Below are 24,937 nucleotides of genomic sequence, written 5' to 3'. Positions count from 1 at the left end.
ACTCAGATTTTACAACTTCCAAACAGAGACATTAAAATGCTTATGACTAATATGGACAATATGCAAGAACATAAAGAAAATGTTAGCAAAAGATGGAAACTACAAAAGAGAAACAAAAATTATTTCAACAGCCTTAGCAGCAGACTGAACACAGCTAAGGAAAGAATCAACAACCTTGAAGATAAGTCATAGAAAGCTTTCAAATTGAAACGAAAAGAAAAAAAGAGACAAAATTAAAGGCAAAACAGAGAATCCAAAAGCTGCAGGATAATATAATTATCTAACAAATGTGTAAATGGAGTCACAGAAAAAAAAAAATAAAGGAAGAACAGAACAGAAGACATAGCTGGAGAAATAATAGCCAAGAATTTTCTTGTGTTAATATAATACCACAAACCAGAAATCTAAAACCTCAGAAAAATCCATGCAGAAGTCAAGAAAAACTAGACAAATTATAGTCAAACTGCTGAAAACCAAAGATAAAGAAAAGTATCTTAAGGCAATCAGAGAAAATAGAAACATTATACATTGTAAAACAAAGACAAGAAATGCAACACTAACTTTTTTTAAAAAGCCAGAAAGACTATGGTAATATTGGGGAAAAAGATTTCAGAACAAGGATTATCACCAGGGATAAATGAGGGATATCATATAATAATAAAAGATCAATTAAGCAAAATATGTGATAATCCTAAATGAGTAAACAGTTTCAAAATACATAAAGTGAAAAACAATAGAACTGTGAAGAGAAATAGCTAAAAGTCAAAGGATGTCATTTAAAGCTGATGAATCTTTGGCTGGGCATGGTGGCTTACACCTATAATCCCAACACTTTGGGAGGCCAAGGCAGGAGGATACCTTGAGCTCAGGAGTTTGAGACCAGCCTGGGCAATGTAGTGAGACCTTGTCTCTATTAATAATTTTTTTTAAAAAATTAGCTGCGTGTTTAGCTGGGCGTGGTCGTGGGCGCCTGTAATCCCAGCTACTCGGGAGGCTAAGGCAGGAGAATCCTTGAACCCTGGAGGCGGAGGTTGCAGTGAGCCAAGATCACACCGTTGCACTCCAGCCTGGGTGACAGAGTGAGACTTTGTCTCAAAAAAAATAAAAAATAAAAATTAGCTGAGCATGGTAGCATGCACCTGTAGGCAGTCCCAGCTGCTCATGAGGCTGAAGTGGGAGGATAGCGTGAGCTTGAGAGATCAAGGCTGAAATGAGCTATGATTGTGCCACTGCACTGGCAGCCTGGGCAACAGAGGGAGACCTGCCTCTGGAAAAAATGACAACAACTGACAAATCCATAGATTAGACAGATAGTGGTTCCCAAGGTGAACACCAGTAAAAAGCATGTAATTAACCAATATTGTATGGTAAAGAGAGGCAGAGGAGCAGAGAGGAAGACAATGTACACAAATTTTATCATTTTTAGTATCATCAAAAGAAAGAGGTATAGTGCATTGGGTAAAGTTATAAAGATTGCCAATAGAATATACAAACCTTTCTAAATATCGTAAAAAATACATTTTTTTAAAACACCATTAGGTTAAGATAAATATTACACAAAAAAAAACTTGAGGTGAAAGTTTTTTAAACCTGTGGAATCATATAATAATATTTTTAAATAACAGACTAAGGCCAACTATATTAATCATATCAATAAATATAAGTAGGATAAACTCACCTATTAAAAGAAAAAAGACTGGGAAAGAAGACTTGGAAAGATATTTCTCAAAAGATACTTACACATGGCCAACAGGCATGTGCAAAAATGTTCAACATTAACTAATCATCAGAGAAATGCAAATCAAAACCACAATGAGGTATCACCTCACACCTGTTAGAATCTCTATTATCAAAAAGACAAGAGATGACAAGTGTTGACAAGGATGTAACTAGAAAGGAATTCCTGTGCACTGTGGGTGAGAATGTAAATTAGTACAGCTGTTATGGAAAACATATGGAGCTTCCTCTAAAAATTAAAAATAGGACCAGGTGCAGTGGCTTACGCCTGTAATCCCAGCACTTTGGGAGTCAGAGGTGGGTGGATCACTTGAGGTCAGGAGTTCGAGGCCAGCCTGGCCAACATGGTGAAACCCCATCTCTACTAAAAATACAAAAATTAGCCGGTCATGGTGGCAGGCACCTGTAATCCCAGCTACACAAGAGGCTGAGGCAGGAAAGTCACTTGAACTCGGGAGGTAGAGGTTGCAGTGAGCCAAGATCACACCCCTGCACTCTAGCCTAGGATACAGAGCAAGACTCTGTCTCAAAAAAAAAAAATTAAAAATAGAACTATCATGATCCAGCAGTCCCACTTCTGGGTATATATCCAAAGGAAATTCCATTAGTATGTCAGAGATATCTTCACTGCCATGTTCATTGCAGCATTAGTCACAATAGCCAAGATATTAATCAACCTTAGTGTCCAACAACAGTTGAATGGATAAAGAAAATGTAGTAGATATACACAGTGGAATACTAGTCAGCTTTAAAAGAGAGCCTGTCATTTTTGACAACATGTATGAACTTAGAGGACATTATGCTGAGTGAAATAAGCCAGAGACAGAAAGAAAAATGCTGCATAATCTCATTTATATGTGGAATTTCTTTTAAAGTTGAACACATAGAAACAGAGAGTAGAATCGTGGCTATGGGTCATGGCAGGGGGAATGAGGAGATGTAGGTTCAAGGGTACAAAATTACAGTTATGAGATGAATAAGAATACAGATCTAATATATGGCATGAGGACTATAGTTTAATAATACTGTATTGTATAGTGGAAATTTGCTAAGAAGGTAGAGTTTAGGCACTCTTACCATAAAAAAAATTAACTATGTAAAGTGATGAATATGTTAATTTGCTTGATTATAGTGATCATTTTACTATGTACTGTATATCAAAACAGGCTATACACCTTAAGTATATACAATTTTTTAAAGTATGTCATGTAATTGCAAACAAAAGAAAGCAGGCATCCTATGTTTTATCTAAGTAGGTGGAATTCTGGCCAATATGCATTAAACAACACAATGACATTTTAATGCTATAACTGCAATTTCCAATAAAAGATATCACATTATGAGTCTATACACACCAAAGAAATTAATATAGCAACCAAAACAAAAGAAAATGTAGACATACGTAAGCAGTCAGAGATAATCCACCACTGGGCCAGGCGCAGTGGTGCATGCCTGTAATCCCAGCACTTTGGGAGGCCCAGGCAGGTGGATCACCTGAGGTCAGGAGTTTGAGACTAGCCTGACTAACATGGTGAAACCCTGTCTCTACTAAATACAAAAAAAAAAAAAAAAAAAATTAGTCAAGCGTGGTGCCTGTAATCCCAGCTACTCGGGAGGCTGGGGCAGGAGAATCACTTGAATCCAGGAGGCAGAAGTTGCAGTGAGCCGAGATCGTGCCATTGCACTCCAGCCTGGGCAACAAGAGCGAAACTCCTTTTCAAAAAAAAAAAAAGATAATCCACCACTTCTCACTCCATAAAAAAATCAAGTAGAACCAAAATAAATAAATAACATGATTAGTAAGTTAATGCTAATCAGTGTATATCAAACTGCAATGCCCCTTCTCAATACCAGAACTGCTTTCTTTGGGACAGCAGCATAACTAGCTAAAATACTACATTCCCACACTTCCCTGCATCCACATATAAGATACGTCTTAAGTTCTGACTAGGGAGGTCGAAGTATTACAGTGCAGAACTTCAGGAAAATTTCCTTAAAGAGAAAGATGCAGGTCCTTTCTTTTCCTTCTTTATCCAGAAAAAAAAAAAAAATGAATATGATGGCTTCAGCTTTAGCAACATCTTGTACCATGAAGACAAGGGCATGTGATCAGTGAATATGAAAGATCCTGGGTTTCTAACAACTTTGTAAAACAACCATATCAGCCCTGAACTGCCCAACTTTAGTTTTTTTTTTCCCTTGGGGGAAATAAACCCCAACAACTCTGTGTATTTATGCTATTATGGATGGGTCTCTATTATATGTATGTGCACCTAATCCTAATAGATATGAACTTGAAAGCAAAGAATGTCCAAAGAACATTCATCAAAACTGACCATGTATTTTAGGACATACACATACACAAACCAAACTCAAGAAAACAGATGGAGGGATTAGCCTAAAACAGGAGAAGGGTCATCTCTTCCTCTGAGACTAGAAGGAGACCAGGTGCATATACAGGTAAGTTTACAGATGTTGGGCAGCAAGTCAAGGGCTTTTCCCTTCTTCATCACCTCAATTTTCTCTGTGAAATAGGAGCCAGAAATGTTTAAAACGTGGAGGAGGAAGCAGATAGAGACTAAGACTTGCATGTTTGAATGCCACTAGGGGACAAGCTGAGGAAGAACAGACAAGATTATAGTTTTTGTCTTTTGTTATTGTTGTTATTCAGATTGAAGAACCACCAAAGTTTTCATTTTTATCCAATTCTACCAGGTATAAAGGGAAAAATAAAATGGTTAGGCTCAGAGGCTCATTAGATAGGAAGGGTGGTGGTTTAAACACAGTAAAAAATTAAAATTAAAATTAAACACCCCTTTGTTAACTCCATTAAAGCTTGCAGCTAGGGAGCAAGAAACAGATTTTTTGTTGTTATTTTGGTTTTGTTGTTGTTGTTTTTACTCTAGCTAAGAGGTATGCTGCAAACCAGATCCCTGCGTATCAAGGACTAAAACCCCTAACTTTAGGAAGAAGATATACATATTCAGACGTAAGCTCATATACATGCCCATAGAAACACATCATGCAAATGTGACTCCAAATGTTTTTATTATTAACATGGGAGGGAAAAAAAAAAACAGTAAATATACAACCCAAGGTTAAAATAAACGCAAAATTAAACTACCAATTTAATCAAATGTCCTTAATTTGTGCCCCAATATGTGCCTCTTTTTGATTTTCACAAATTAGTAAATTAGTACTAACAAATATTTTTGCCAGCTTAATAAAAAACAGTTACATAAGTAACTAAATAGGAACATCAACTCGCCTCATTAAGAGCATTTTGTGAGACTTAAGAGAGCATCACCACCTGGTGGTAGATTCAGGGTAATGATTAGCAACTAAATAGGAAATGGCCAGTCCCTGTCATGGATAACATACATTATGAGAGGCCAAAAGCCTTGGCCAAAACTAAGACCAAAAAAGTAGCACTATAAGTGATTAGCTTCCAACTTAATAGAATGACAGAAATTTGGAAGGGTGATCTAGAATCCATATTTAAGACTCTAATACAATATCCCATGAAGTACAAAAATCCTGTCTCGAAACTATAGAGATATGATACATTGTCTGTGCTAAATACCTATAGTAAAAAGAAACTTCTCTGGATATCACAGATTGCTAGATAGGTTTAAATTGGGTTTAAATTTGAAATGTTTTATGTCCCACAACCAGTAAATCTAATTTTGCAAAATCCAATGCAACATAAAAAACCCCTGATATATTCTATAGCCTGACTTCAAATATATCTCTCATTTTGTTTTTGTTTGTTATAAATACACCTATATTCTTCAATTGCCTTGATTTCTAGATACTTTACATCCTGGTCTTCCAGATTTTCCAGATATATTTGATTTGTCAGCATCTGTTTTTAATGCAGCGCCTAAAATAAAACTGACTCACATGTAGACAGTGGAGTATAGGCACTTCTATTAATGCTTTCCATGTTTCCTTTCAGATTTTAATCGCTGTATCACACTTCTGCTCACATGTTTTAGTCACAATTATTCCTGAACAGCTTTATGTTACATGGTGACCAGTAAACTGAGTGTTAGAATTCTGAGACTGAGTAGATTTAAGGGCCAGCATTTACTTTTGAAAGTCTATCCCTAAACCTCAGCTCTCTTCCTCTGCTCTATAAACTTCCAACATATACTAACTTACGAAAGAAGAACAATAAAAGAGTAACTTCAAGATAACTATGAAGAGACAGTAACACATAAAAATTTTGATACATTTTTATGCTTAGACCTTAAGGAGGTTTATGGTGATATAGGCGTCACACAGCAAGGAACCCCCAGGAGGATTATATTTGTATCTAGATAGATAGATAGATAGATAGATAGATAGATAGATAGATAGATAGATAGAGAGATATGCAGCTCTCTGAATTGGAAATGCAGAACCTAAGGCAGTCTGCTGTTTGCTCTCTGTCTGCACTGGCCTTTGTGACAACATAAAAAGCAAATAAGAGTATTCCCAACAGTAAAAGATTATTGAGAATTTTTTCTGGGGAGTGATTAGGCTGGAAAGGTAGGAGCTAAATATTGTTTGGCCAGCAGCAGCTTCTGCAACAGTAATAGAATCTGATGCAAATTGTAGCAAAATAAAATCACACCACTTAGGGAAATTCCATTGGTAACTTGAGACAAATGTTTAATATGATTCATTATGAAATATTGGTTAACAAATTAGGTATTTATCATAACAAATGTTTTTGATTTGACTTCTTGTTCTTTTCGATTTCTCAGAATATACATGCCCATATGAACTCATGATACAGATGGGAAGCAAAACATTTTTACTATTAACATAGAAAAAAAGTATAATATAGATATTATATGTCTATAATTTCAGCTGTAATAGAAATGGCTACAAGTGAGAGTCTATATGAAATAAACAGTATGTAAAGAAAAGATATTTTATTAGAAGGCAAATAATTTTAACCAATTTATTTCTCTCCATGATTAAGATTTAGCTGTATCGTTTTATTTTTATGTTCCAGGGACCTTGAAGGCAACCATATCCATAATTTAAGAAATTTGACTTTTATTTCCTGCAGTAATTTAACTGTTTTGTAAGTAATATGCTATGCTTTTGAAGTAATATTATATTTCCTTACAAATAAAATTTTAAAACACCCATTTTATGGGAAAAAATTCCCAAAGAATATCAAGAGTCTGTCGTTGGATCTCAGTTTGAGAAACGCTAAATTGAAGTCTTAGTCTATAAGAATGTTTATCCTTTGCAAATTATTACGGCATAAATTTTTTCTTTATAATTGTGAAAAAATAGTTACAATCAAAATGAAAAACAAAATACTGCTGAATGCTCACAGCCCTGAGGATGTAATGATAGACATCAAGATAAACCATAAAGTGTTAGTGAGTGTAATTCCTTCTTATGCATCTTTGGCCTATTTTAAATATACATGGCATTTTCTGTTGAAAGTAAAGGATGTTAGGACTTCCTTCAGTTAAAAAAAAAAAAATCCAACTCTCCTATTCTCAGCTTATTTTACCAGAATGTTTTTCAAACTATGGATTGCAACTAATAAGTAGGTGATGAAAGTAATATATAGCATAATTTAGTATACCCTTGTCAGCATTTTTAAATGAAACAGAATTTAATTGAATAGATTATATCAGACTGCAGTGCAGATAGTAAATATTGTTTCATGAGCCTTGGGGGTGTGTGTGTGTGTGTCTCTGTGTGTGTGTGTTTTATGATCCAATATAAAATACATTTTTTACTATGTGTTACCACAGGAAATATTTGAAAACCATTATCCTAGACTACACAGGACCCCTGTATATAGGCAATACAATAACTCCCACTGATATTACCGTATGTTTTCTCCAATTATACCCCCCATTCCAATAGGTTCCAATAAGTTCCAGTTTGAACTCCTCCTGAGTTCAGCAATCTTCAGGTGCAGGGTGCTTGATATAAAGTCATGCAAAATAGTGTATAGTAATTGCCCAAAGGAAACCAAGTTGCACCTGAAGGACACAGAGCAAATATCTGAAAAACTTAGAATTTCTTTTCTATTGTATTTATTTTTCAAGGAAACCTCTGTATTAAGAGATTATTTGTGGATTTCCTCTTGGCAGGTGTTGTGCTTTTAAGGTCCAAGAATATTGGGAAATGGTGGTAATGGTTTGGAGTGCAGTGAGGAAATAAATCAGAAAGGACAATTTGAAGACACGTCATACAATGTTTAAAACATTAAAAGCCCTTTAAAACTTAGTTCTGAGTTGGTCCTCTAGGCTAGCTGATAACACATGAGATCAGTGCAAAAATGTCAAGAGTTAAACAGTCTGATTCAGCATCCCAAATTAGAGATTCTTCTAACGGGGTTCAGCTAAGAGTGGACTTCCTTAGGCAGATCCGCCCTAAATCACATCAAGTAACAAATGAGTAGGAGTGCTGTGGTGAGTGGGCTATTTTGTTAGACAGACATGCTATGCAGACTGAAGAGACAAGTCTAAAACAGCTCGTATGCTCTTGGTTGCAAGATATGCAGTCTGTATTCTAAAAAGCAGGGGTTTTCACCATTTCTCTTGCAAAGCTCTTCCCTCCCTATTTCACTTAAAATTTTGAATTTCTATTATTATCATCATTAAAACATTTGAGAAATTTAGGATTAAAATTAAATTGGATAATTTATACTACTTCAAAATGTCTTTATGGGAAAAATGTACCGTATATTCATTATCTTTGTTTCTGCAGACCGTTCCTCTCTTTAGTAATTCTTGTCAGTTACCTAAAGAAGTTACAATGTATTTTCTTTTACTTTCAGAGTGATGAGGAAAACAAAATTAATCACTTAAATGAAAATACTTTTGCACCTCTCCAGAAACTGGATGAATTGTAAGTATGACTGCATATATACTGTTAAGAATTTTCTTTCTACTGTTTTATTTTTCACACTTGTACTTACATGTTTATACATTTAAGAAATATTACTTATCTCCTCTTTCTAAGCATTATTTACATATATATACCTCAAGCCGCAAAGGAATTCAGATAGCATACAAAAATATATGGAAATTTGAGGAAAGTGGGTTACAGGAAACACAGCTGTAAAGAAATAATAAAGCCAGTAAAAAATTAATAAATAAAATACATTCTACACCACTCTGGTCCACTCCTAAAGAAGGACAGTAAATTTGTAGATTTTTTTGTTTTGTTTTGTTTTTGTTTTTTGTTTTGTTTGTTTTGAGACAGGGTCTCACTCTGTCGCCCAGGCTGGAGTACAGTGGCGCAATCTCGGCTCACTGCAACCTCCGCCTCCCAGGTGAAAGTGAATATCCTGCCTCAGCCTCCCGAGTAGCTGGACAGGCACATCACACCATGCCCAGCTAATTTTTGTATTTGTAGTAAAGATGGGGTTTCACCATGCTGGCCAGGCTAGGAAATTTGTTATTATGTTTCCTAAAGGATTAGGATTCCGGGACCGTAAGATTAGAAGACACCACTTTGCTGATCTGAAACCAAAGGAAAATCTTGGATCCATAAAGAAATTAGATACTACTGTGGATAATATTCCTACCTATAATAATGGAAGAGAGAAATTATTTTTATAATGCCCCCTTTTAATGCCGATGATGTAATTCCAAAGGACAATATAACAATTCTGTGATGAACCAAATCCTGTGGTCTAAGCACATTGTAGTTGATTTTCAGAATAAAATAGATGTAGAACAGTGAATGAAGTGCTTATCCTTCAGACCATTTTTTTATATTTTAGTGTCAATTTTCTTTTTTTTCTTTTCATTTTTTGTTTGCTTTTTTCTAGTGCCAGGGTGTCGCTCTGTTGCCCAAAATGAAGTGCAGTGGTACAATCATAGCTCACTGTAACCTCGAACTCCTTGGGCTCAAGTGATCCTCCCACCTCAGCCTCCTGTGTAGCTAGGACTACAGCACATCACCATGCCCAGCCAATTTTTTTATTTTTTGTAGAGACAGGGTCTCTCTGTGTTGCTCAGGCTGGCCTGGAAATCCTGGCCTTAAGCAATCCTCCCACCTCAGCTTCCCATAGTATTGGTATTACAGATATAAGCCACTGTGCCTAGGTAGTATCTGTTTTCTGGAAAGAACCTGAATGTGGACACAGCTACATGTTTTGACAATTAGCTAGATAGAACATTGATTTATTAAAACTTTTCCATAAAAATTAAAGAATACAATTAGAATGTTATGAAAATAACACCAGGACACCTTACCTGAGCACTCAAGAAGTTACAATGTATTTTTCCTTATGCCAGGTAGAGGGAATATACTGCCAGGAGTTGGAACATTTCTCAGGTAACAATCCTGCGTTCTGCCCCAAAACATCAGGGAACGAGCCATTGAAAACCCAACATTTTATCTGTAGCCTGAAGCATTTTTTGGTGGTCAGTACCAATCATTCACAAAATGTGCAGGAAAATCTCAAAAACAAATAGAACCAACCATCTGTTGTAGCAACTTCTGGTACATGACAACTGACCCATATCATCAGCACATAGGAAAGTAGTCTCAATAGTAGGGGAAGATGCAGCTGGATGATCCAAAGTATTATCTAGACATTAGAACACACATTAGTCAAGGGATACTAACTATATATTTTTTCTTGTTTCATCTACTTGAAATCACACCTGAATATCAAGGGATAGTTTCTTCAAATCCTAGCCTTCATGGTGGCAATTTTATATATCAATAACTGGCAGTGAACATGAACTCAAAGAGCTTAGTGCATAACCAATGCCAATCCAGGTTCAGAAGTAAGGGAAAGAATAATACAAACTGCAGAGGGTAACCAAGGCCAATAATTTGTCTTGCTAATTGTTAGGTGGACTTCAATACACCTAATCCCATATTAAACACTTGCCTGAAAAATCAGATTCACCAGGACAAAAATGGCATGTTTTCTAAGAGTCGATGGCTTTCATTGGATGAGTCTATATCTAAACTGTCCTTTTGAGAGAGGGTTGAACTACACTCTGTGCCCCTCCAGGCTCCATCACACCAACAGAGTTAATGAGAACAAAGAGTGAAGATTCACTTGTCACAGAGGACTTTAAGTAGCTTTAAGTGACAGAAAATCTTTGCCACATGGTTGAGTTAATTTGAGCTTTTAAAGTCAACTACTCTAGTTTACAAGGTGTTTCCTGAGTTCATTCAGAAATGGACCTTGACTCCAATTAAGTTTAGCCTAACTTTCCTAAACTTGAGCTGAGAAAATGGCCCTTTCAAATGTCACTTGGGATCTGGGCCAACGCTATCCCATTACATGATTCATGCTGTTAGAACTGTATGCCGGGATTTGCTCTGATAACAAAAACCCACACTCCCACCAGTAATTGTTGAACATGACATTTGGAATTTTAATATTCCAGTGCACCATTTTAAATCTGTTTTGCACATTGCTTTACTAATATGATCAGTATTTTACTTGGCTTCCTAAACAAGGAACTGAAATTGTGCCCCACTTTTACTAAAGATGAAGCAGATAGACTCAGTCTGTTCATAGTCTTCTAACTGGGGATGGAGAGAATAGCTAGTCCAAAGCTGAGCTAGGCACTGGGTAGCGCAGATGAATAGATACCGTTCTTGTACTCAAAGAACTCAGATGTTTCAGAAAGGGTACACGTATGTACAGAAACAGTTGTAGTACGATGTTATATGTGCTATATGTGTTATATGTGCTATAGTAGAAGTATGCAAGAGGAATGTATAGGAGAATAAAGGACAAAACACTTCACCTCCCTGGGCTCAGAGGTTCAACAGAGAAATGATGTTTGAATAAAGTCTAGAAGGATGAATATGAGATCACAAGGAGGGAAAGAAGAGTATGGGGATTAAAATACTGAAGTGCATTTGGGCCATGGTGAAAAGTTACTTTGGGTAGAAAGTGGTAGGCAAGGAGACTGGAAACATAGTCAATGGCAAGACATTTGAATATTTAAAGGTTCATTATGGCCGGGTGCAGTGGCTCACACCTGTAATCCCAGCACTTTGGGAGGCTGAGACGGGAGGATCGCTTGTGCCCAGGAGTTTGAGACCAGCCTGGGAGACATGAAGAAACCCAGCCTCTATCAAAAATACAAAGATTAGCTGGGCATGGTAGCATATGGCTGTAGTCCCAGCTACTCAGGAGGCTGAGGGGGGAGCATGGCTTAAGCCCAGGAGGTGGAGGTTGCAGTGAGCCATTTGTGCCACTGCACTCCAGCCTGGGCGACAGAGGCAGACCCTGTCTCAAATTAATTAATTAATTAAATAATTAATTAAAGGCTGTTACTGTCACACAATGCAGTTTTGATTTCATCTCCTAAGGTACAGTAAGCTATTGAAGGAGATTCCAACTCTTTATGAAAGAGATGGAATTTTAGAATAATTCCTTCAGTTGTCTAATCAGAACAATCTATCTTTGTTGACAATTCACCAATAAATATGTAAATAACAACAATAGTCTCCAGGTTCAGTTTACAGCAAAGACATTTATAATATTTATCACATTATATTAGCCACTTATTTTTAGTTTTAAAAACTCAGTCTAAAATTGTCCTACCCTTCGAGGTCAAAAATCTAGCTTTTGCCTTATAAGCAAACCAGCATATATAACAAATACATCTATTCATTCTCCTACCTATCCCAGTGGCAACAAATATGATTTGGAGATGAATAGAAGAAAAGGTTAGACTTTCCCTTAGTATCTCTTGATCACCTTACAGAGCTCAAGTCTATTGAAACTTTACCTTGTATAAAAGAATCTTGAGTCCTTTCACATGAGAGCTGCCACTGTCAAAGCTACCATGAAAGGTGCTGCTGTCAAACACCTTTTTAGGACTAAGCTACGAGGTCATACCATGTTAAGCAGGCCCTCTACACACACACAAGATGACATGCAAAGTACCCTACCCCAGGATAATATGAGATCCTGTATATATCAGCTGTGAAAGAAACTTGAACTTGAAATAATACACTTCCATAGTAATCATAACAATCCTAAGCAGAAGACAAAAATTAAGACCACAAACCATATATCTGTTCTAACACAGAAAAAGAGAACAAAGGAAGAAGGGGCACAACACAGAAATTAAAAGAATTAGAAAATGTGATTGATTTAAACCAGATCAGGCTGGGCATGGTGGCTCACGCCTGTAATCCCAGCACTTTGGGAGGCTGAGGCGGTTGGATCACAAGGTCAGGAGTTCGAGACCAACCTAGCCAACATAGTGACACCCCATCTCTACTAAAAATACAAAAATTAGCCAGGCATAGTGGCACGCACTTGTAATTTCAGCTACTCGGGAGGCTGAGGCAGGAGAATCGCTTGAACCCGGGAGATGGAGGTTGAGGCATGCCAAGATCACACCACTACACTCCAGCCTAGGTGACAGAGCGATACTCCATCTCAACCAAAAAAAAAAAAAACCCAAGATCAAATACCATCAAGTATTTGTCTTCCAGGGGATGATGAAATGGGAAAAAATATTTTTATATTTTCCTACTTTGCTCCTTTTTTAAAGTTTTAGACTTCTGGTGATTAATATAACTCACCAATGGCGTTGTTGAAAAGTTGTATAGTGGTTTCCTAATGAATTTCAGAACAGTGAATAAAGTCTTAAGAAAATAGTATCACATATTTGCAATTATTTCTCCAGGGATTTAGGAAGTAATAAGATTGAAAATCTTCCACCGCTTATATTCAAGGACCTGAAGGAGCTGTCACAATTGTAAGACTAATGTTAATTTTGCCACCTCATTTCTTTATTGTATTATTTTTTAAATTGTGGTCAAATATGCATAACATAAAATTAAGTGTTTTTAAGTGTGTAGTTGAGTAGCATTAGCTACATTCACATTGCTGCACAACCATCACCACCATCTACCTCCAAAAGTTTTTCAAGTTGCAAAACTGAAACTCTAGCCACTAAACACTAACTTCCCACTCACCCTTCCCCCATCCCTTGGCTACCACTATTCTACTTTGTGTCTGTGTGACTTTGACTATTCTAGATACCTCATAGAAGTGAAATCATGGAATATTTATCTTTTTGTGACAGGTCTATTCTACTTAACATACCATCTTCAAGTTTCATTTCTGTTGTAGCAGAAATGAATTTTCTTCCTTCTTAAGACTGAACAATATTTCATTGTGTATATATATTGCAGTGTTTATCTATTCACCCATTAATGGACATTTGAGTTGCTTCCATCTTTTGGCTATTGTGGATAATGTTGCTATGAACCTGGGTGTACAAATATCTGTTGACCCTGCTTTCAATTTTTAGGTATCTACTGTCAAAAGTAGAATTGCTGTTTCATATATTTCTGTCATTTTATTTTTAATGTATGTTTCATTCTGTTTTCCATATGAGTTTAACCATTTTACATTTCCACTAGTAGTACACTAGGGTTCCCATTTCTCCACATCCTTCCCAACACTTGGTATTTTCTGTTTTTTTGAAAATAAGCATGCTAATGGATGTGAAATGGTATCTCACCATGGTTTTGTTTTGTGGTTCCCAGTGATTAGTGATGTTGAGTAACTTTTCATGTGCTTATTGGCCATTTGGATATCTTCTTGCAGAAAAATCTATTCAAGTCATTCACTCATTTTTCAATTGGATTGTTCACTTTTTCTGTAGCTGTTAGATTGTTGGAGTTATATATTCTGGATGTTAACTTCTTTTCAGATACATGATTTGCAAATATTGTCTCCCGTTGCATGGGCTGCCTTTTCACTCTATTATGGTGTCCTTTGATGCGCAAAAGTTTTTAATTTATATATAGTCTAATTTTTAAATTTCTTCTTTTGTTACTTATGCTTTTGGTGTCATATCCAAAATGATACCAATGTCATGAAGCTTTTCCTGTATGATTTCTTCTAAGAGTCTTGTAGTTTTTAGCTTTACCATTTAGGTCTTAAATCCATTTTGAGTTCACTTATGTACATGGTGTAAGGTAAGGATCCAACTTCATTCTTTTGCATGTGGATGTCCAGTTTTGTCAACACAATGTATTGAAAAGACTACTTTTTCCCCATTGAATGTCCTTGGCGCCCTTGCTGAAAATCATTTGATCATGTATCTGTGGGTTTATTCCTGAGCTCTCTATTCTATTCCATTAGTCTACATGTATGCATTTCAGCCAGTACCACACTGATGGCTATAGCTTTGTAGTATGTTTTGAAATTAAATAGTGTGAAATCTCCAATTTTGTTCTTCTTTTTTCAAGATTGTTTGTCTATTTGGGCTCCCTGCGTTTTCCATATGAATTTTAGGATGGATTTTTATATTTCTGCACAAAAAAAAAAAAAAAAAAAAAAAAGGCAGTGGGATTTTGGCAGATTGCCTTGAATCTGTAGCTCACTTTGAGCAATACTGACATCTTAATATTAAGTCTTCTGATCTGTGAACATAGCATATCTTTCCCTTCATTGGTGTCTTCCTTATTTTCTTTCAGCAGTGTTTCACAGTTGCAAGGGTATTTATCTTTCACCTCTTTGGATTAAGTTTATTTAAGTATATTATTCTTTTGATGCTATTGTAAATGGAATTCTTTTCCTAATTTTCCTTTTGTGATTATTCATTGCGTATAGAAACACAACTGATTTTTGTGTGTTAATTTTGTACCCAGCAATGTTGATGCATGTTTTAGTTCAAGTGGATTTCTTTTTAGTTAAATCTTTTGGATATTCTACATATAAGATTACATTATCTGTAAACAGAGATAATTTTTTTCTTCTTTTACAATTTGGATGCCTGCCTTTCATTTATTTTTCTTGCCTAATTGTTCTGATTAGGACATCCAATATTATGTTGAATGAAAGTGGTGAAAGCAGGCATCCTTGTCTTGTTCCTGCTCTTAGGGGAAAGCTTTTGGTCTTTTACCATTGAGTGTGGGTTTTCATATGCATCCTTTATTATGTGAGGTAGTTTCCTTTCATTTCGAGTTTGCTGAGTCCACTTCATTTTTTTTATACAACCCATTGGTCATTGTCATTCTTTCTCTCTTTCCTTCTTTCTGTAACCATGGCTGCCCGAGAAGTTCCTTCCATCCCCCATGTAACTTATGGTCTAATCTTCAGTAAATATTTTTGTTTATTTATTCTTTCTTTTCTTTTTTAATTTCATTTTTGTAGAGATAGGGGTCTCATTATGTTGCCCAGGCTGCTTGTATTGGACTTCAAGGCTCATGCCATTCTCCCACCTCGGCCTCCCAAAATGCTGGGATTACAGACATGAGCCACCACACCCAGTCTAAATATTTTAAAAAGAGAAATTTTCCTGAGAAGTTTCCTTTAATCAGTGATTCTTGTTTCAAGGTGTTGTTTTTCAAAGATTCTGAAATTTTCTCCATTTAAATTTAGCTTTCAGTTCTCTTTAAGAAGGCAGGTGCTTGTAGTCCCAGTGACTTGAGAAGCTGAGGCAGGAGGATCCCTTGAGCCCAGGAGTTCAAGTACAGCCTGAGCAACATAGCAAGTCCCCACTCTAAAAACTTAAAGTATAAAAATAAATTCCCGGCCGGGCGCGGTGGCTCAAGCCTGTAATCCCAGCACTACAGGCGGGATCACGAGGTCCGGGAGATCGAGACCATCCTGGCCCTAACCAGTGAAACCCCCCCGTCCTCTACTAAAAATACAAAAACTAGCCCGGGGAGGTGGCGGGCCCGCCTGTAGTCCCAGCTACTTCGGGAGGCTGAGGCAGGAAGAAGGCGTTTGACCCCGGGAGGCGGAGCTTGCAGTGAGCTGAGATCGGCCCACTGCAACTCCAGCCTGTTGCCATTCCAGCCCGGGCGACAGAGTGAGACTCCGTCCTAATCAATCAATCACAATCAATCAATCAATAAAAAAAAATAAATAAATAAAATAAATAAATAAACCCCTTTGAATCTACTTCTCATTTTCCATGTTTCCATGACTAAAGATTTATTGAAAGCGGGCGCTGGTGGCTCAAGCCTGTAATCCAGCACTTTGGGAAGGCGAGACGGGGCGGATCACCAAGGTCAGGAGATCGAGACCCTCCTGGGCGAACACAGTGAACCCCGTTCTACCCAAAAATACAAAAACTAGCCCCAGCGAGGTGGGCGGGCGCCTGTAGTCCAGTCTACCTCCGGGAGGCTGAGGGCAGGAGAATGGCCGTGAACCCGGAGGCGGTAGCTTGCAAGTGAGCCTGAGATCCGCCACTGCACCTTCCAGCCTGTCATTCCCCAGCCCCTGGCCGACAGAGTGGAGACCTCCGTCTCAAAAAATAAATAAATAAAAAATAAATAAATAATAAATAAATAAATAAATAGATAAAAAATAAATTCCCCTTTGAAGTCTACTTCTCATTTCATGTTTCATGACTTAAGATTTATGTGTAAGGCCGGGCCGCGGTGGCTCAAGGCCTGTAATCCCACACTTGGGAGCCGAAGAAACGGGCGGATTCACAAGGTCAGGAGATCGAGAACCGATCCCTGGTGAAACACAGTGAAACCCCGTCTCTACTAAAAATACAAAAACTAGCCGAGCGAGGGTGGCGGGCCCGCCTGTAGTTCCCCAGCTTACTCCCCGGGAGGCTGGAAGCCAAGGAGAATGGCGGGAACCCGCGGGAGGCGGGAGCTTGCAAGTGAGCCCTTGAGATTCCGCCATTGGCACTCCCACCCTGGGCCGACAGAGCAAGACTCCCCTCAAAAAAAAAAAAAAAAAAAAAGAATATGTAAAAGATATGATATATAATTCCATTAATTCAAATTTTGACTAAATGAGATTATTTCATTTCATTTTATTTAAACCATATCTGATCTTAGGCAAAATGGGAAATAGGTACGGCTCTTTCTGGGTCCACTACCTCTTCTCTGGTGGCAGCCCTTTCTTGACAGCTCCGCCTTCATGCCCGTATTTTATTAGCTCTCACTCTATCACTCTCATAATCACAGAGTATTTACCACAAGCTGGGTACTGTTCTAAGTGTTTTATCTTAATTAATTCACTTAAATGTACAATCAACACCGTGAGGCCAGTGCTATTGCTATCTCTTTATTTCATTGATGAAGAAAAATTGTATATATTTATCAGTACAACATGATGTTTTGAAATATGTATACATTGTGGAATGCCTAAATTGGGCTAATTAACGTGTACATCATCTCACATATTTATTTTTTGTGGTGAGAACATTTAACATCTACTCTCTTAGCAATTTTCAAGCATACAATACATTGTTATTAGCTATAATCAGCATATTACAAAATAGATGTCTTGAACTTATTCCTCCTTTCTAACTGAAATTTTTGTACCTTTTGACCAGTAGATTCCAATCCTTACCCACCTGCCTCTGGTAACCACATTCTACTCTCTATTTCCATGAGTTCAACTTTTTTAGATTCCACGTATGAATGAGATCTTGTGGTAATTGTCTTTCTATGCCTGACTTATTTCATGTAGCATAATGTCCTCTAGATTCATTCATATTGTTGCAAATGACAGGATTTTCTGATTTTTTTAAGGCTGAGTAGTATTCTATTGTGTATGTATACATTTTTTTTTTTATCAAGTCATCCTTTGATGGACACCTGGGTTGAATCCATACCTTGGCTATTATGAATAATGTTGCAATGAATATGGGAGTACAGAAATCTCTTTAATATACTGATTTTATTTCCTTTGGAAATATATCCAGTAGCAGAGTTTCTGGATCATGTGGTAGTTCAATTTTTGATTTTTGAGGAAACCCCACACTATTTTCTATAATGGTTGTACTAATTTATATTCCCACCACCGGTATGCAAGGGCAACCTTTTCTTCAAATCATCCTCAGCACTTGTCTTTCATCTTTTTCATAAAAATTATGCTAAAAGGTGTGAGGTAATATTTCACTGTGGTTTCAGTTTGCATTTCTCTGTTGATTAGAGATGTTGAGCATTTTTTCATATACCTGTTAGTCATTTATATGTCTTCTTTTGAAAAATGTCTATTCAAGCCTTTTCCCTAATTTTTAACCAGCTTATTTGTTTTCTTGCTGAGTTATCTGAGTTCCTTACACATTTTGGATATTAACCATTTACCAGATATATGACTTGCAAATATGGTCCCCCGTTACACAGGTTGTCTCTTCACTCTGTTGATTGTTTCCTTAGCTGTGCAGAGGCTTTTTAGTTTTATGTAATCCCATTCATCTATTTCACTTTTGTTGCCCATATTTTTGGGGCAATATCCAAAAAAATCATCACCCAGGTTAATGTCCTGGGGCTTTCCACCTATGTTTCCTTCTAGTCATTTTATAGTTTTACAGTTTAAGTCTTTAATCCAGTGTGAGTTATAGTATACTTTTGTTCATAAATATTTAAAAGTAACCCAAAATAAACAGATTCACTTGCTTTACTCATGTGGTTTTTAGAAATGACCTATTGCTGCTTTTTTTAAAAAAAACAGGAATCTTTCCTATAATCCAATCCAGAAAATTCAAGCAAACCAATTTGATTATCTTGTCAAACTCAAGTCTCTGTAAGTATTCACATACGGGGATAGTTTTATGATAAAACTGTTTTTTAAATACTAACAATGTATATTTTTATATATTTCTTTCAAATCATAAGCTTTATTTCCAAGACATTAGTTTAGCTCTACAAAAGCATATGAGTGCTTGCTGCACTATAAACAGACAACTATTAGTTTTATCTTCTATATTTGTAAATTTAAAAATAATTATGAATTATTTTATATTTTTATATGTCACTAGGAGCTTATGCTGATTTGTTTGCTTTGACCCTTCAAAGACATCTGTGCATATTCACTCTCTTAACACTGGGTATTTTATAATTTATTATAGGCATTTTTACCCCAAGATGGAATATTCTAGATTATATAAATCCTTACTTGTACCCAGACACAAAAAAAGACAAAAATTCTGTTAGAGTCGAAGAACTGCCTTTAAAGAAAAGCCTCAGGGCTGGCTGAGTATAGTGGCTCACACCTGTAAACTCAGCACTTTGGGAGTCCGAGGTAGGAGGATTGCTTGAGACCAGGAGTTCAAGAATAATCTGGGCAACATAGGGAGACCCTGCCTCTACAAAAAAATAAAAATAAGCAAATTGGTTGAGTGTGGTGGCATGCACCTGTGGTCCTAGCTACTTGGGAGGCTGAGGTGGGGACATTGCTTGAGCTGGGAGGTTGAGGCTGCAGTAAGCCATGTTCATACCACCACACTCTAGCCTCTGCAACAGAGGAAGACCTTGTCTCAAAAAAATTTTTTAAAAAAGGTAAGCTTCAGTTCATTTAATTTGAGTGTTCCCTCAGTAAAATGACATTTTATTAGAAAAAAATTTATTAATTAAAAATTACTAGGAAATTTTCAAGGATGTAAAACATCTCTGCTGTTGTAATATTGTATAAAAGAGAATGCTTGTGCATTTATTCCACACATATTTATTGAGCAGTTAAAATGCACAAAGCATTGTGCCATGATCTGTGAGGATCTAAAAAAAAAATCAAATAAGGAAGACAATATGTGTATAAATCACACAATCAGAAGGAGGATGATTTGGGGAAGTGGGTGGGCTGAGTATAATTATTTTGTTCAGAATAAGTGTTAACTAAAGCATTTTATTAAATTGTCCTTCATGAAAACTCAATTTATTAAACCATGTATAACACATGTTCTTTGATTATTAATTTGATATTTTTAGCAGCCTAGAAGGGATTGAAATTTCAAATATCCAACAAAGGATGTTTAGACCTCTTATGAATCTCTCTCACATGTAAGTAGATATTTTTATTGTTTTTCATCTTGATTTTAACATTTGTTTCCATGTGTGTTATGATAATACATCCAATCTATTAATATTTTCCACTAATTTGCCAACTATAAACTGAATGTTTGTGTTCCTCCAAAATTTATATATTGATATCCTAACCCCAATGCAATGGTACAAGGAGGTAGGGACTTTGGGAGGTGACTAGGTCATGAGAACAGAGCCTTTGTGAGTGGGATTAGTGCCCTTATAAAAGAGACTCTGGTCCAGGCCCATGGCTCATGCCTCTAATCCCAGCACTTTGGGAAACTGAGGCGGGTGGGTCACCTGAGGTCAAGAGTTCAAGACCAGTCTGGTCAACATGGTGAAACCTCATCTCTACTAAAAATACAAAAATTAGCCAGGCGTGGTGGTGATTCCAGCTACTCGGGAGGCTGAGGCAGGAGAATCGCTTGACCCCTGGAGGCAGATGTTGCAGTGAGCCAAGATCGCGCCACTGCACTCCAGGCCAGGTGACAGAGTGAGACTCCGTCTCAAAAAAAAAAAAAAAAAAGAGAGACTCTGGAGACCACCCTTGCCCCTCCACCTTCTGAACACAGAGAAAGAAGATGGCCATCTATGAAACATGTGGTCCCCTACCAGACACTGAATCTGCTGGCACATTGATCTTTGCCTTCCCAGCCTCCAGAACTGTGAGAAATAAACATTTATTGTCTAAGTCATTCAGTCTATGGTATTGTTGTTACAGCAGCCAAATGGACTGAGACATGTCTAAACAATAATTAAAACTCTTAAACCTTTGATATTGGGTGAGATGATTTTAGTTTTCCACAGTCTGGTAGAATCTCATAGGAGATTTTTTGAATCTCAGGAAACATGAGTGTGAGGGGAATCTACTTGGTCTTGTAAGAAGTTCTCCTCAGTTCTAACAACCGTTCACAGATATTGATGTTTGCCTAATGAGCTAGTAATTTGTGTATAGGGTATGTTAGTCCATTTTGCATTACTATAAAGGAATATCTGAGGCTGGGTGGTTTATAAAGAAGAGTTTATTTTGGCTCACAGTTCTGCAAGTTGTTAAGAGAAGCATGGCACCAACCTCTAATTTTGGTGAGGTCATCAGGAAAGCTTTTAATCATGGCAGAGGACAAAGAGGGAGTAGGTGTGTCAAATGGCGAGAGAGATAGCCAGAGAGAGAAGAGGAGGTGCCAGCTCTTTTTAACAATCAGATCTCATGTGAAATAATAGGAGAACTCACTTATTACTGCAGGAAGGACACCACACCATTCATGAGGGATCTACCCCATGACCCAAACACCTCCTACTGGGCCCCACCTCCAACACTGAGAATCAACTTTTGACATGAGATTTGGAGTAGACAAATATCCAAACTATATCACATGGTACAAGTGCTACCAGATGAAGAGGAAGGAATTTATATAAGCAATATAAAATAATTACAAATAAATCAATGCTGCAAATGAAGGTAGTTAGGAAGAAATCTTTCTCAATGAAAATGTCCCCAAATGTCAGGGCGTGATTCAAGCAAGCGTTCATGGATGAGATGGTAAACTTTGAAAAATCTTTTCTTCAAAGAGTATGTCTGGTTTTACCTGTGATTACATGCTTTAGGAGCATTTTTTAATTGAATGCAATTTTATAGCAGTTATTAGAATGATCCATGACACAGAAATTAATTTTCAATAATTTAGAAAACGTCAGCTACCATCAACTCTGTAATCTTGCTTGTATTTTAAGTCTAACACAGAACACTGTTTTTGTTTTCCATAATTCCTCAGAAAGATGGCTCATAAAAGATTCCTTGCTTGTACGCAACATAAAGCAATCTGACTAAATTAAACATAACAGAATTTATTGGAAGAAAATGTTATAACACAAAATCTGAGGAATAATTTATAGCCACTGGAATTACCCATCCCAGTGTCATTCAATCAGATTCAGAGTTCCAGAAGAGAGAATCTACTTGATCACGTCTAGGGCACTTACCTACTCTGGGCTAGGGATTACCTCCACTGAAGGTCCCACCATAACTTCTCAGAAAGGGAGAAGTAATTCTCTCAAAGGAAATCAGAACACTATTATCAGAAGAGTGATTGAGTGCTGGGCAGCCAAAGTAGCAAACAAAGAGTTACTATAATTTTGTGGATAAAAGTAAAACTTCAGCCTAAGACACATAAAGCAAAGTAAAATACCAATCAACACTCCTTCTTTCCTCATGTTCTGCTCTCCTGTCCTTCATGGTTTACAGAATAAATGGATATAACCAAATGGAAATATCAGCAATTGACCTTGAACTTGACAGGACAAATTGTAATCAAGTTTTTATCTTTTCTTACTATAGCTCTTTATACACTAAATATCATTTATACTTTTTGGCAGAACACATGGCTTTATAGGCAAATAGATCTAATTTGAAGTTCAATTTGCATATTTAGTAGAAAATTTCCTAGGAAATAACTTGCCTCCATTAAAGATTCATCTCTTCCTATAATGATGCTAACACTTACCTCACAGAATTCATTTGAGAACTTATTTCTGATACTTAAGAAATGCTCAATAAAGGGTGTTGGTGTTGGTGGTAACACAGTAGTAATTATAAATTATTCACATGGCATATTTATCAACAAGGAAAGTCTCTCTATTGATGAAAGAAGTCACTCAACAAACATTTATTGACCCCTTTGTTCTGTACCAAAATCGTGTGAGAGATAGGCATGTTAGCAAGTAGTTACAGATAACATAACTTCTTTTATTTTTTCTTTTTTTTTTTTTTTGAGACGGAGTCTCACTCTGTCGCCCGGGCTGGAGTGCAGTGGCCGGATCTCAGCTCACTGCAAGCTCCGCCTCCCGGGTTTACGCCATTCTCCTGCCTCAGCCTCCCGAGTAGCTGGGACTACAGGCGCCCGCCAACGCTCCCGGCTAGTTTTTTTGTATTTTTTAGTAGAGACGGGGTTTCACCATGTTAGCCAGGATGGTCTCGATCTTCTGACCTCGTGATCCGCCCGTCTCGGCCTCCCAAAGTGCTGGGATTACAGGCTTGAGCCACCGCGCCCGGCCTTATTTTTTCTTTTACTGTGGTACTTTCATGTTTAAAATCTTTAATATTATTTTGTTATTTTTATTAATTGACATAATAATTGCACATCTTCGTGGGGTACATAGTGATGTTTTGGTACATACAATGTATAGTGATCAGATCAGGATAAAGGATAATTCGCATATCCATCTTCTCAAACGTTTGTCATTTCTTTGTGTTCAGAACATTCAATATCCTTCTTCTAGCTATTTGAAACCACACATTATTGTTAACTATAGATATCCTACCATGATATAGAAGATGAGAACTTATTCTCCTTTCTAGTTGTAACTTTGAATTCTTTAATAAATCTCTTGTCTCTTCCTTCTCCTTACTCTCCCCAGCCTGTAGTATCCTCTGTTCTACTTTTACTTATGTAAGATCAATATTTTTAGCTTCCATATATGAATGAGAACATGAGGTGTTTAACATTATTCCTGGTTTATTCCACTTAATGTAATGTCCTCCATTTCCCTCCTTGTTGCCACAATGACAGAATTTCATTCTTTTTTTAAAACTGAATATTCCATTGTGTATATCTACCACATTTTTTTATCCATTCATCTGTTCATCAACACCTGGGTTGATTCCATATCTTGGCTATTGTGAATAGTGCTTAAGTAGCATTGTTTGTATGGGGTAATTCCTGAGGTTTGTTGCCTCATGACAAAGAAATTAAGGACGTGGACACACAAGAAGTGAGGTTAAGAGCAGAGGTTTAATAGGGGAGACAAAGAGAAAAGCTCTCTCTCCTGCAGAGAGAGGGGGGCTCCTGAATAGGTCTTCCAATTCTGTAGTGAAATGCACAGGGTTTTATGCAGTAGTTTGAGGAGGCCATGTTTGATTTACATAGGGCCAAAAAGATTGCTTGGACCAGTTGTGCCATTTGCATAGCATGCAAAGAAGCTGGCTGCCCCACCCTAATCTTTCATTATGCAGATGGGTTCTCTACCTGGCTGGCACCATGTTGTCTGCTTCTTTACTGTACAAGTGGTTGACAAAGAAAAGGAAAGATGGAGCCTCCATGTTGAACATACTTGGCCCCCAGGTAGCATTTTCCTATTGGCACAGCTGCCAGCATTCACCTGTGCAGGCTTATAGCTTGCTTTTCTATGTCTGCAGCTTGATTTTTCAGGATGCTCTTTGTTAGAAAAGAAATTATTTGAGGGCTGCTTTTTATTAAAAGAGAAAGCTTACTGAGGACTCTCTTACCCTCACTAACTGCCTAAATACTTTCTTTTTAGCTTCTATATCAGTGCTGCAATAAACATGGGGGTGCAGATATGTCTTTGATATGATTTTCTTTTCTTTGAATAGATTCTCAGGAATGGGATTTCTGGATCACATGCTAGTTCTTTTTTTTTTTTTTTTTTTTTT

At 37.0% G+C, this 24,937-nt stretch overlaps 1 protein-coding gene across 1 annotated transcript in view; it reads left to right on the top strand.

The window, feature by feature from the left end:
- Positions 1–24,937, top strand: part of RXFP1 (relaxin family peptide receptor 1) — a 123,180-nt gene that overhangs the window by 88,647 nt on the left and 9,596 nt on the right. The window contains exons 10-15 of the mRNA XM_017859715.1: positions 6,743–6,814; positions 6,906–6,915; positions 8,549–8,610; positions 13,389–13,460; positions 19,145–19,216; positions 20,398–20,469. Coding sequence (XP_017715204.1) covers positions 6,743–6,814; positions 6,906–6,915; positions 8,549–8,610; positions 13,389–13,460; positions 19,145–19,216; positions 20,398–20,469 — 360 coding nt within the window. The remainder of the gene's footprint in view (positions 1–6,742; positions 6,815–6,905; positions 6,916–8,548; positions 8,611–13,388; positions 13,461–19,144; positions 19,217–20,397; positions 20,470–24,937) is intronic.

The sequence above is a fragment of the Rhinopithecus bieti genome, unplaced genomic scaffold, assembly GCF_001698545.2.
Source record: "Rhinopithecus bieti isolate Rb0 unplaced genomic scaffold, ASM169854v2 scaffold_50922, whole genome shotgun sequence".
NCBI classification, from domain to species: domain Eukaryota; kingdom Metazoa; phylum Chordata; class Mammalia; order Primates; family Cercopithecidae; genus Rhinopithecus; species Rhinopithecus bieti.
This window is presented reverse-complemented; position numbering and strand designations above follow the sequence as displayed.